Here is a 14,452-nt window from a genome sequence, read left to right as displayed (position 1 = left end):
GTGAGAAGTGGTTTGAAGTGAGTAAGGTAACGTGTAATTTTAATGCCCATTTGTATAGAAAAGAATATTAGTTACAGGCAAAGGTTGATCCAAATGGCTGTGGAAAGTAAGTGAAAAATTTCATGTCTCTGATCTCCCAAGAAACTATTTTGGTTCTCATCCATTGCATGTGGGTACATGCCTGCTGCCAAATGTTTATTGGAGAGGGGAAAACAAAAATTAAAACTAGAATCAGACCATAATGCCCGTGCACTGAGTTGGCATCAATGAGTAGCTACACATTGCCAATTTGCTGTATCTTTTAGCCATGGAATGGTGTTCTGGAAATCTGTGAGAAAAGAGAGGAAATCCCTTGGAAACATTTCTTTGCCCCATACACTACAAAAAATCTATGCAGTGAGGAGGCTTAATGGTTATGGAATGGTAAAGTGTATTTACAGATACTATTTATTGCCAAAAATAAAACAGAAATGTAATTGTAGCGCTATCAATTAGACCCGACAGACCAGAGGTCGAGATTAATAGGCCTTAATTGCTGTAAACTTAGTTATATCTTACATGTTGTTGGCCCGATTCCAAGGCAGTACCAAAAGAGGGGATTGAGCGATACCACGTTTATTAGGAATCCTGAAGGGGGGGGGGGAGTTACTGTTATCAGAGGAGGGCCAACCAGTACAATGACTGTAATAGAGTGTTCCTCCACAGTAATATCACACAAACTTGCTTTTACTCTGCCATAAGCAGACAAAGATTGCCCGGTGCCCCTTACAGTCAGAGAAAGGGAGTCACTGAGTGTCCAGGGATTTGTCTCCAGCACTCCCACAGCCTCTGCAACCTCACCAAACGCCAGTTCATTTCAAACCATTGGCGACCCGAGACCAGATTCAAACCTCCGACTTGAAAAGAAAGCCTTCGGCACCCAGGGCCCTTCAGAAACTCTCCCTGCCCTCAGCATCCTTTTGAATTTCTGTCTCGATACCTGGTACTCATGAACCATTCTCCAGCAGCCCGCAGCCTGGTGTGGGTTCCTCGCCCAGATATCCATCTTTACAAGAAAGGGTGCACATTGTTAAACTTGGTAGTTTAGTTGCATTAGATGAAGCATTTAATTGTCTCAGAACACGAAATTAGGGAATAGGTCACTTGGCCTCTCGGTCAGCTTTGCCATTTGGTAAAGTCACCATTGATCCCATTGTAACTATGACTTCATAATTCCAAATTTAACCCTTTGATATCTCCTCTCTGTGCCGTAAAATATTCAAGGTCACTGCTTTTTGAGGAAGAAAGTTCCAAAGATTCATAATCCATTGAGAGAAAAAAAAAGAAATAATGTTGTCTCATCAGTCTTAGATAGCCAACCCATATTTTAAAATTGTGGCCCCTGGATCTAGATTTCTCTCACAGGAGAAATCATTTACTTAAATAAGTAGACTGGTAGGTCAGTAAGGTTAACAAAAATCTTCCACAGAAGTGGATGCATAAGGTATTGAAGAGTATCAAGTGGATAAAGCTGTCTTATTAAACATTGTACTATAGTAGCACAAGGTGCTGAATTGGAGCAAATGCCTGCTGGCACACTCTTCCACATCCTCTCATGAGTCTTTTATATCATTTGTAAATATAATGAGATGCATAGACTAGATAGGTGATGGTGTGTGCAGTATTGATTGTGTAGAACAGCATAAAATAGACAATCCTGATTCAATGGGCTCTGACACACAGAAATTAATATCTGTGAGTTTGTTTTGTAGGTGTGATGGAGTTGTGCTAATATTAATCTTTAGGTACATAATATATATATTTTTAGTAAAGTTATTTTTTTTGGTATAGACACAGAGAAACACAAACACACACAATTACACTCTCAGAGAATCCTTGGAAATGGCAGCTGGAAGATCTTGGAGACTGTCTGCTTATTCATTGTTCTGCTGGAAGGCTGTTTGCTTAAAAAGACAGGGTGACTGCTAATTCAAAGCTGTAAGCAGTCATAAAAGTCTTATGACTGTTCTCCATTGAAAACTCAAAACAATAGATGCTTGAAATGCGGCCAGAGAGGTACTGTTTGTGTTGTGTTCTTTGTCAAGGGAGGAACACAGAATTGCAGTGGCTTTGAAAAGGATGGCCACTTTGCTGCTTTTCTTGCTCAAGAGAGAGAGAGGGAGAGACAGAGCAGTGCTACGGTGGGATTTTAAATAACCACTTGTGACCGACCCAAATCTGGGTAAAAGAAAGCAAGGTCATTCTTGTTTCTGGATCACAACCATTGTGAAGGTTACTTTGTCAGACTCGTGTCTGATTTTGTGAAATCTGTAACCTCTATGCAAGAGATGAAAAAAAATCACTCGTATAAAGAAACATTGCTCAGAAAACAACTCCACAAGAATCTCGTGAGTTTTAAAGAGATCTGATGACTTATGCTTCAAAATACTTGATAATTGCTTTTGAACAACAATTTGAAGATTTTACTTTTTAGAGTCGTGAGTAAACAGTAATGGTTTGGGACTTGCCGCATGTGCATGAGTACACACACACACACACACACACACACACACACACACACACACACACACACACACACACACACACACACACACTGTGGGGTCAAGTTTAGAGTTAGTAATGTAACAGTTGTTTTGCACTTTAATAATCAAGAATTACAATTTATTTCCATTGTGTTTTCAATGTGCCGAATTTATAACAAATTGTTTCTTGATCACAGAAGCAGCAGTATCACGAATTGAGAATTATTTGTTGAGAATTTAACAGAATTAATTAACTGATGTAGACACAAGAGATTGCAGATGCAAATTGAAGGAAGAACTCAGCAGGTCAGGAGTAAAAGGGATGGTTGACATTTCAGGCCAAGACCCTGCACCAGGACTGAAAGTGTAGAGGGGAGATAACAGGAAAAATAAAGTGAAAGGAAGGGAGGGACAAGCAAACCCAGGCAAATAGTCCATTGCCCACCTGCTCGACCCTGTGAGATCCTCCAGCAGTTTGTTTTGTTGGGCAGCACGGTGGTTAGTGCAATGCTGTTACAGTGCCAGTGACTTGGGTTCAAATCAGACACTGTCAGGAGTTTTGTATGTTCTCTCCGTGTCTGCGTGGGTTTCCTCTGGGTGCTCAGGATTTGTCCCACATGTTAAATCATATGAGGGTTGTTGGTCAATTGGGTGCAATTAGACGGCTTGTGGGCCAAAAGAGCCTGGATGTCTAAATTTAGTGCTGAGATAGTGTGATTAAGGCGTTGGACTTGAAATTCAATAAGTTTGGCCCGCACAGGTTCAAACCCTGTTCGTGGCTTGTTTACTGCTTATAGACACGGCGCGGTTACCGTAGTGGTTAGTGCAATGCTGTTACAGTGCCAGCAATCGAGACTGGGGTTCAAATCAGGCTCTGTCTCTAAGGAATTTGTATGTTCTCCCCAGGTCTGCATAGGTTTCTTCTGGGTACTCCTGTTTCCTCCAACTGTTCAAAATGTACCAGGGTTTATAAGTCAATTGGGAGACACGGGGTTGTGGGCTGATAGGGCCTGCTATTGTGATTCATTCTACTTTTAAATTTAAAAACCGATAAGATGCCTTGCATTTAACCCCGCGGACTCTACAGATGGGCAGCACAGATAGCATAGCAGTTAAAGCAGTACCACTTCAGCGACCAAGATTCAAATCTGGCGCTGAAAGGGTTTTGTACGTTCTCCCCATAACATGTGGAATTGCTCTAGCTGTATTTGGACGGTGCAGGCTTATGCACCAGAAGGGCCTATTGCCTCTAAGTGCAAAAAAAACAGTTGTGCGCAGAAACCCTGTTAGCACTCACTTCATTCGTCAAAATTCCAGGCTCCATTCATCCAGCCATTCTCAATGGGTGCCCAAAGCCCCCCGGGGGGCCACAATGCATTTCAGAAAAAGCCTCGTTTTCATCTCACATACAGTTTATTTTATATTTTATGTAGTTGGTAGGAGAGAAGCATGGAAGAAACCAAAACCTGACTGCTTCACAGGGAAGGGGGCCATAACCATCACAAAAAGTTGAGAATGGCTGACCTAGTCCATGATGCCAATAGCTCTAGTGTTTATTAAGTTGAAAAAAATGGAAAATTAAAGCCACGATCATTAATAGCATTAAATTTGAAAAAAATGTAAACATACAGCACTGTTACAAGCCATTTAGAGTCTGTGCCGCCCAATTTACACCCTATTAACCTACACCCCAGTACATTTTGAAGGGTGGGAAGAAACCGTAACACCCAGAGAAAACCCACGCAGACACGGGGAGAACATATAAACTCATTTTCTTTCTTTCTTTATAAAATATTTTTATTGAGTTTAACAAAAACCCTTTCTTTACACAAGATATACTAATGATAAATCAAATCATATCACGCATATCACATATCAATTGTAAATTAGAAACATAACCATAATTATTACATAACTTATTTCATTCAGGACATCACGTTTTATAATTATAGTAAAATATTAAATCACAACTTGTACTACGTCAAAAAGTATTGAATACAAAAATGATACAAATAATACATGTAAAATTCCCTTATATAAGATATTTTATTCTTCTCTGATATGATCAAGTTGTTTTGTGATATGATCCATAATCAAACCCCCTTTGTCTTAATAATAAAAAGGAAAAAAATCCCTTCTAATCTACCCCCTCCCTCTAAATAAGGATATCTATAATATATATTGCAAATATGAATCGAATCACGGCCCCCAGACAGGGAATCCCTAGAGCATCCACACCACTTAAATCCTCAGATTATGATAATAATTCATGAATAGGTCCCACATCTTATCAAATACAGACTTTGCATTTTTAATATTAGATTTTTTTTCCAAACTTAAATAAGACATGATATAAATGAATGCAAATAGATGAAACATTCTTTCCATTTCACCAAAATTGCTAGTCTAGCTATCAATGAAGCAAAAACTCGGATTCTCTTCTAGGTTGAGGGCAGACAGTGCAGGATTCGAACCCTGATCTGGTCCCGATCGCCGCTGCTGTTTAAAAAGCTGTAGGAATGCTTGTGGAAACAAAAAAAACTCTAGTGTAACAGTGTAGGGAATAAATAGTGGATCAAATGTTTTTTCAATTTTTAGAGTCACTAAATCATGTTCAACTCAAATGCTTGGTTTTGGAACAAGAGATTTTCTCTGCTTACTGAAATATCGGAAAATTAAATTCTGCTTGGAAATTACTAGATCATTAGTCATGAGATCAAAGACTGTGACACTGCTTGTACATGGTAATGGGGTAAAGGCTCAATAGCAGATGCTTGGTGGTTTGAGTGCATTGTACAGCCATCTCAGACCATAGTATATAAATGTTACATTGCAACCTATTTATATTACAGATTATAGTTATGGTGAATGTTGTCATAGCATATCTCTTTCTAAAATGAACAGCGGGACTAGGAATCTTTATACATTTAGAGTGCGCTGTGCAATGATCGATGGTTCTTAAAAATACAATTGGAAATAATCAAAAATTTAAAATATAGTCAATATATGCTACAGAGCATATGCTTTTCTGCCTAAAGATGGGAGTAGATAACCTAATACAGTAAAATCTGGCACCTATGTGGATTTGTAGATGCTGATTAAGTGAATTTGCTGTTTGCTTGAGATTGTATGATTTGCAAACTAACCAATTAGACTTTTGTATTTTTTACCTATTTAATTTTTTGCAATTTTTTTTGGCCGGTTGCTTGAATTCCAGATAACAGGGATTTTACTGTATTGTAATGTTATTGCACTGTTATCTGTGGGATAGATAATGACCCTTCATCACTCTCCTGCTTAAAATACTTTCTGTACACAGTAAACAGTAATCTTTGTCCTCTAATCTATAATTACACAGGCCCCCCCCCCCCCCTTGATCTTCTGATTTCCATGTACCCCAGCATCTTTTTCTCTCTAACACAGGCCCCTCAAATCCCTTTCATTCTTTTTTTTCTGGTACCCTACACCAAAGAGCAATTTGAAATTGCCACTTGGAGCTACCATAACATCTATGGCACAAGGGAGGAAACTGGAGTAGCCAGACGATACCATGCATTCACAGACGTACATGAAAGCTCTGCATAGACGGAACCCACTGCCAGGTGCATTGTGGTATCCACCCTTGCTGCTGCAGCAGGGGACAGGTCTCATCTAAATTTTTACTTTGTGCAAGCTGATAGCACCATATGCAAAACAAAAAGGCATGTATTCACCATCTAATAACTGTAATGGATTTAAAATCTGGATGGATGCATGCTGCAGGGAAGATTTTGTAATGTTTGATTTTCTATACACAGCTTCATTTTAATGACTCTGGAATATATTATTTGCACAAAGCCAAGCTGTGCAGTGTGAGAAATGCTGTGTTTTTTTAAATTTTAGGGGAAATGGACAACCCAAAGAAGAACCGAATACTGGGCAGTCAGAACAGGAAGCAAATGTTCGCACCAATGGATCAATCACCAGTGCAGCCCCTACTATGTGGCTCGGGGCACAGAATGGCTGGTAGGTCAAGATGGCAGTGGTCGATCTGCCACTTTGCAAAAAAATTATCATAAAAATTAAGATCAAATTCTTTGAAAAGCAAAGTATTTCAGCAAAAGCAGAAAACATTGGAAGCCCGGTGGAGAAAGAAATGGAGTTGATGCTTCATTGCTACCAGGAAAATTTGGAGTTGCAGTGAAGGGGAAGAGGTGAGAGGAAAAGAAGTCTCTCATAAGATGAAGCCTATAGGAGACTTGGGTTAATACCAGTTGAGAGAACGTGGCAGAAGGACATGTTAGTGAGTAGATCCCATATATCATAATGTTACTGCACTGTTATCTGTGCGATAGATAATGTCCATGGCACTAGGGAAGCCTCTGGTAAACCCATCAGAGATTAAATCGCATTGAGGTGGCTCAATGAAGAATGCCCGAAAGGTAAGAATAGCTTATGTGTTCAAGTCTTAATTGAGCCCAGAACCTTCTGACTTGGGCCATGTGAGTTAATCTTTGCTCGTGTTTGTAATGAGTTGGAATCCATCCTTGCTGATCAATAGTTTTTTGATATGATGGTAACATATAAGATTTAACCTGTCTGTATTGCTCCTTTTGTTAGCCTTTATGTGCATTCTGCAGTATCCAATTGGAAGAAGTGCCTCCATACCATCAAACTGAAGGATGCAGTCCTTAGCATTGTGTAAGTTGCTTACATTAAACAAATCATTTCAGGAATGGTTATTCTCCCTTCTCTCCTCTCCTGCTTGCCAGTCCTAACCCTGTTATGACAAAGAAGATTTTGACTTAAAAATATATTTTATTTGGAAATTAGATAAGAACTTCAGACTTGATGCAGTGGAGAACTGATTTCATGGGGAGTGTATACCAGTAGATAGATATACCACCTAGTTCTATCAAAATATGGAGCACTACTGATGCAGGGGTGGCCAGACTGCAGCCTCTGGGCCATCTGTGGCCCATTGCCCATTTTAAAGTGACTCAGGGCGAGTTTTTAAAATAAAATGCAATATGGCCTGTTAGAACAATCTCTCCCAATAAGTTTATTGTCTGTACATTGCATTTCTCAGTTTCAACACTAGATGTCACTGCCATTTTGAACAACAACCAAACCAACTGTTGCAATGTTACTCATTGATGAAAACATTTTCTTCCGTTTTTTAAAAAAAAAACATTTACCTCAGTTGGTTAAACATGGCAGAACCGAAAAGACAGAAATATCAAGGGTGTGCCAAAAATTTTGGACTTGGTGGGAAAATTAATGCTTTTTCACAGAAGAGGTAGTGTGTTTGTTTGATTTGCAAGGAATCCGTTAACTTTAATAGCCTATCAAAATTTACACATTGCATCATAATTATTAAGGTGAACACTTGGCCATGAACTGTATTCACTGAGAGTTGTGGAGGAGTGTTGGAGACGGCCTTGTCCCTTTTTTGACCTTTTCTCCTGTTCTTATTTTGCACCCAGCTTTTTGAATGTGTTTTATTGTATTTATTTAAATTTTAAGAGCAGCAGATACTGAAATGCTTACTGTAATATGTGAACACATCAATAAACTACTGTAATGTCAACAGTTAAACTGTTTAGTAGTGTCGTACAGTTATTTTGATAGAAAACAAATTTTTGATGGTACAGGGGTTTTCTGGTCTGAAAACACTTTTTCTTGCCATGTAACTGATTGAAAACTACCAGACTTGATATTGTTTGACCCATGAATCCTTATATATTTCTTTATGTGACCCCCAACCAAAGATATTTGGCCATCCCTGTTGTAGTGTATTGATACCAGTTGTCAGTGCTGTTGAGAAGCTGGGTACAAAACACAAACTCAGGGAAGCACCTATGATTTAATGCAGGAAGTGGTAGCTGGCCCTGGAAAAGCGTTTAATAAGGTTGTTTGATATTTTAAGTGCTTCTTTAGTCTAAGTGGGCATTGATGCATTTTGAAGCTTCCTCTATAGAGAAAAAGCAGAGACCTCCTTGCGTTTGTTTTTGCAGACATGTGAAGGGGCGAGCTTTGGTGGCTCTGAATGATGGAACATTAGCTATATTTCATAGAGCTGAAGGTGGGTACATTTAGAAAAAACGCACATGTTGAACATTGTTGTGTAATCACCCAGCTCTAGCTTTCAATTATTAAAATATTTTGCTTATGGTGATGTTTCTCTACTGTTACTTGGTGTTATTTATTTTAAATAAATGGGTGCATGAATGCTACTTCAGGACAGATTTCCATTGTTAATGCTGCCAGCCAGTGTAAACTGTATAAAGATGTCAAAGAATAGATTGTTCCATTAGCACGCAGCTTCAGAAGTTAAATGAGCCTGTATTTCGCTTAAGCATGCGTGATCAGGAAGTTGTGCCTCTTGCTCTTTTAATTCTATCTTTAGGTCATGAGGGATGTGTAATTTTTTAAAAAAACCATGCTTTACATGTATCACTAATTCGCAACAATTAGCTGGTCTGCTGAAAATACTGTTTGAGGAAGCAGCCAAACCATCCAGTTTCTTAAATTTTAAATGTTGACACACAGCACAGTAACAGGCCATTTTGGCCCACAAGTTCGTGCCGCCCAATTTACATCCCATTAACCTACATCCCTGGTAAGTGTTCGAATGGTGGGAGGAAACTGGAGAAAACCTACACAGACACAGGGAGAACTTACAAACTCCTTACAGACAGGAGGGACTCGAGCCCTGGTCTGTTCCCGATCGCTGGTGCTGTGAAGGTGTTGCACTAACTGCTACACCAACCATGCTGGCCTAAATTAAAATATATATTTTTAGCAATTTTTTTTAAGGAAGGAACAGGCTTCTTTTTAAATGTTTGACCCGACTGAGTTTTTCAGAACATATTGATCTTATTTAATTTTACAATCAAAGCATCAAGGTACTCTGAAGTTAAATGGTTGAGGTTGATGGAGAAAAGGGAAAGAACAGCTATTAATGAATATTCAGTATTATAAAGACAAAAAAGGTGGGCATCACACTGCAAAGGTGAGGTGGGCCTTTTTCTGTGCTCTATGATCTAATGCTGGTGCTACGCAATTGATCAGCAAAAGGAAGAGTAAGGTGCTCCTTCCGTCCGATAGCCTACAGGGCACCCTTGGGCAAGGTGTAGGACCTGTTTAGCCTCCCAATCAGGGTCATGTGAAACCATGGATTACAGATGGTGGATGGTTTTTACAAGCAGATTCTACGAATTGGAATTTATGGTTGTAAAACTAAAAACGCTGGGCAGGTGAATCTGCTGATCAATGGCCAGAGTTACCCGTCCAGTAAGGACACTGCAACTGAAGAAGGCAACGGGAAATCACTTTAGTACTTTTCCCTTGTATAATCATGAACTCAACATCGACTACCATCTCAGCTCAAAGATGGAGCCTTCACCGAAGAAAAACAGGGGAGGCAACGACTATTCAGAGGGTCAGAGATCGTGACGGATGGAGAGACATGATCGACCATGCCAAACGGCAGGGCACTTGAATGAATGATACTGATTTTATAAAATATTACTGTAATATGTTTTTAATTGTGTGTTGTACTTCCTAACTACATTGTTATTGGTATCATTCTTGATGTAGTAAAACACTGATAATTTCAGTTAATGATAAATTCTGATAATCTGCTGTCCAGTGGTCACAAAATCCTGTTGAATTGCTGTCTGGTGCATTGGGCTGATTCCTGTGCTTCCTTTGAGCCCTTTGGGGCATGGTTCCCATCCTTCTGTGCCAGAATTGTGACAGGAATGTACCTTTCGGCATTTTTCTAGTTTGTGAGGATTAGTCGATATGTTTAGAAATTGGATTCATTAACAATTCTTGTGGTGTCCTGATCACAAGCAAAGTGCTGTGCAGGTTTCGTCATGATGTTCAATGAGAAACCTCAGTTTGTTATCCATCATTGGATGTTGTTAAAGAAGTTGGGAGCAGTATAGAGGCTGGTTACTCCAAAAGGGAAATCAGGGAAAAGTAATTACACACTTGTAATCATCAATGCTGCTTTCTCTGAACAGATGGTCAGTGGGATTTGAGCAATTACCACCTAATGGACCTCCGGCGTCCAAACCATTCCATCCGTTGTATGGCCGTGGTGCACGATAAAGTCTGGTGTGGCTACAAGAACAAGATCCATGTCATTCAGCCTAAAACAATGCAGATTGAGGTATGTGTTTTTATAAATCGGTGATAATTAACGTTGTAATGATCATAGCTTTCAAGGAGTAACTATTGTTTATATGGTGAGAACCCTTCCTATCTGTATGCTTTTCCAGGTGTCCATCAATAAATGTCTGTCTAGGTGCCTCTCCTTCCCTTGACAACATATCTTTGTCTTTATTCAAGTTTCAAGTCGTTTATTGTCATCTGATTGTACAAGTTACAACCTTACGGAATAGCGTTCTCCAGTCCTCGGTGCAAAACACGCAGACACACGAGCAGATATAACACACATATTGACAAACGTTTGCAGGGCAAGTATTTCATCTATGCAAATAAATAAATAGATAAATAGTCTTTTGTGCACATTGCTTCCACAACCAAACTAAATATCTCACAAGAGTCCTTCAACGAGTCTCCAAATGAGTTTGTTGTTGAGGAGTCTGATGGTGGAGGGGGGAGTGTGAGCTGTTCCTTTGGTCATTCAGCATTTTCTCATTGCCCTTGGGAAGAAGCTGTCCCTCAGCCTGGTGGCGCTGGCTCTAATCCTCCTGTATCCCTTCCCCGATGGGAGCAGCTGAAAGATGCAGGGGTGGGAAGGGGTCCTCAGTGATTTTGTGCGCCCTCTTCGACAATGATCATGTCGATGGGGAGTCTCGGAGACTCCAGTGATTCTCTCTGCCAGTCTTATGGTTCTGTGGATTGACATTTCTCTGCAGCAACCATACCCCCTCTATGATGTCGCCGGCCAGGACGCTCTCAATAATGCTCCTGTAGAAGGTTGACGGATGGTGGCTGGTAGCCTTGCCCCCCTTCAGTCTTCTCAAGAAGCGCAATCACATCACCTCTCGGCCTTCTGGCTAAGATCAAGATCAGTCTCTGTTGCCTCTTCCTGACATGTGAGGAGATGTTGAGTGTCCATCATAGGTCACAAGTTAAGTGAACTCCAAGGAACTTGGTGCTCTCCACTACAGAGTTGTGGAGGGTGGTCATTACTGGTCCCCCTGAAATCCATGATCACCTCCTTTGTCTTGTCCACCTTGAGATTTTTCACCACTTCTCTGCTATGGAGAGGATGCTCCCTGGTTTGGAGAATATGCCTTCTCATGAGAGGTTTGGTGAACTTGGTCTTTTCTCCTTGGACTGACAGAGGATGAGAAGTGACCTGATAGAGGTGAATAAGATGATGAAAGGCACCAGGGAAAGGAATTCTAACTTGGTTCCTTTGTGGGTAATTGTTGATCAGTGGATGTCCTAGTCATACAATGTACAAGCAGGCTCTTCAGCCCACCATATCCATGCTGACCATCCATCCCATTTTTCAGCACTTTTCCCATGCCTTGGCAATTCAAATGCTGAAACATTGTAAGATTCTCTTCTTTCAACTCCTCAGGAAATTCAGTTATAGAAGAATTATGCTTACTTAGCTGGAAAAAATATTTCTTGGATCATCTCTAAATCTCTTATTGCATATAGGGATGACATAGTTAGCGTAACACAGCGCCCATGACCCAGGTTCGAATCCTTCACTGTCTGTGAGGAGTTTGTACTTTTTCCCCTTGTCTGTGTGGGGTTTTACCCCTGGGGGCTGCCGTTTCCTGCCACCCTTCAAAACATATTGGGTTGTAGGTTATTTGGACAGCATGGGCCGGGTGGGGCTAAATCTGTGCAGAATGTCTAATGAAAAAAAAATTAAACCTACTGTATGTCTTCAGGTTTAATATTGGAGTGGGAGGTTGAAGGGTGGAATTGCTGTCAATCTATGCCCTTCATCATTTTTGCATACGTAAATCAGGTTCCTTGGCCTTCTCCACTCAAATAAAAACAAGCCCAGTCTATCTAGTCTCTCCTCATAACAGAAATGCTCCATCCCAGGATATGTGGAGTTATACAGCACAGAAAGGCACACCTATCTACATCAATCCTTTTTCCTGCATTAAGCCCATATCCCTCTGTTCTTTTCCTATCCAAGAACCTTGTCCAAATAGTGTTTCAATGTGATAATTATATCTGCTTTTGGTGTTCATTCTATATACCCACCATCTACTGTGTGAAAGCATTATCTAGCCTGCAGTTCTCTGGTACTTCACCAGGAGCTAACAAAAATGGACAGATCTCTGCTGAAGTCCGAGCAACCTCCCCATTTTTTCCCATATTGTCCTGGATTAGATCCTGCCAAGTCCTGGGATTTATAATGTGTGCCAGTATCTCTGACATGTCCCCCTTCTTGACATGGACATTTCCAGAATATTAGTGTTATTCTGACATCAATTTTGATATTATCTGTGAACTTGCTACTCATTCCATTCATATTTTAATTATTAATGTCACCAAATCCAAGCAGCTGATTATTAACTTCAGGAAGGAAAACCTGAGATGTACAATCCAGTGATCATTGGGGAATCAGAAGTGGAGAGGGTGAACAAATTTAAGTTCTTGGGAGTCACTATCTCAGGAGTCCTTTCCTAAACGTAACACACTAATAGCAATGTGAAGAAAGCACTTCAGCACCTCTCCTTCCTCGGGAGTCAGTGGAGATTTGGTATGACATCGGAAACCCTAGCAAATTTCAACGAGGTGTAGAAAGTGTGCTGTCCGGCTGTATCACAGTCTAGTATAGTGACGCCAATATACTCCTGAATCCTTGCAAAAGGTAGTGGATACAGCCCAGGACATTACAGAGCAGCAGCAATCAAGGATCCACGTCACCCAGCACGCATTTTGTTCTCACTGCTATCGTCGGAAAAGAGATATAGTTGCCACAAGTCTTGCACCACCAAGTTCAGTAACAGCTGCTAACTCTCCACCATCAGATTCCTCAACAATAAATTCAGATACTCATTTAAGGACGCTTACTTTTGCACTTTATTGATTTTTTTTCTCTCTGCATTGCACAGCCAGGTTGTTTACATTTCTTTATTTGTTTACATGTACTAACTTTACAGTAACTTCTTAAGTGCAGTTTTTTGCACTAACAGTAAAATGACAATTCTGCCTCACCTGCAGGAAAATGAATCTCAGGGTTATACGTAATGTCATGTATGTGCTCTGACAATCTGATTTTGAACTAACAAACACTGCTGGCCACAAATCTCTTCACCTCTGCCTCTGCTAACTTGCCCAGGATTCCACAGGGTCTGACCCTTTAAGAGCAGTTTCCCAAATGAAACCTGATCAAAGATGTTATTGAAGTACACATGGGCTGCATCAACACAGTGGCCTCATCAATATATTATCTTACTCTTGGAAAAATTCAATGGTGAGATATCCTCCTTCACAAAGCCTTGAGATGTTATCTTTGATTAATCCTTGCCCTTCCAAGTGTAAATCAGTCCTATCTCTCAGATTTTTTTTCCAGATAGTCTCTCTCCCACTGACTTTAGACTCAATGGCCAGAAAATGCCAGACTTATCTCCTCTGCACTTCATGAATAAATATGCTATGTTTGCTGTTTTTAGTTATCTGACACTTCACCTGTGGACAGTGAAGATTTTCTTAATTAGAATCTCTGTCCAAGCACCTAGAAATCTTCTCCCACACCTCTCAGAACAGCCTGAGCTCATCTAATCATGCCTGCAAATATATGCTGGTGAAACTTGGATCAACAACACGGAGAAGGATTGGAAATGTATTCTTTGCCTTTTGTCAGTGAGGTGGGCTCTGCGGTCTTCTTCAAAGGAGGTTGCTGCCCGCCAAACTGTGAGGCGCCAAGATGCACGGTTTGAAGCGATATCAGCCCACTGGCGGTGGTCAATGTGGCAGGCACCAAGAGATTT

At 40.4% G+C, this 14,452-nt stretch overlaps 1 protein-coding gene across 5 annotated transcripts in view; it reads left to right on the top strand.

The window, feature by feature from the left end:
- mapk8ip3 (mitogen-activated protein kinase 8 interacting protein 3) overlaps window positions 1-14,452 on the top strand; it is a 408,818-nt gene that overhangs the window by 364,278 nt on the left and 30,088 nt on the right. For all 5 annotated transcript variants that reach the window (XM_069906190.1, XM_069906189.1, XM_069906187.1 and 2 more), the window contains 4 exons: window positions 6,405-6,527; window positions 7,122-7,202; window positions 8,519-8,586; window positions 10,535-10,683. In XM_069906190.1, coding sequence (XP_069762291.1) covers window positions 6,405-6,527; window positions 7,122-7,202; window positions 8,519-8,586; window positions 10,535-10,683 — 421 coding nt within the window. The remainder of the gene's footprint in view (window positions 1-6,404; window positions 6,528-7,121; window positions 7,203-8,518; window positions 8,587-10,534; window positions 10,684-14,452) is intronic.

Source organism: Narcine bancroftii, chromosome 12, assembly GCF_036971445.1.
Source record: "Narcine bancroftii isolate sNarBan1 chromosome 12, sNarBan1.hap1, whole genome shotgun sequence".
Taxonomy (NCBI): domain Eukaryota; kingdom Metazoa; phylum Chordata; class Chondrichthyes; order Torpediniformes; family Narcinidae; genus Narcine; species Narcine bancroftii.
This window is presented reverse-complemented; position numbering and strand designations above follow the sequence as displayed.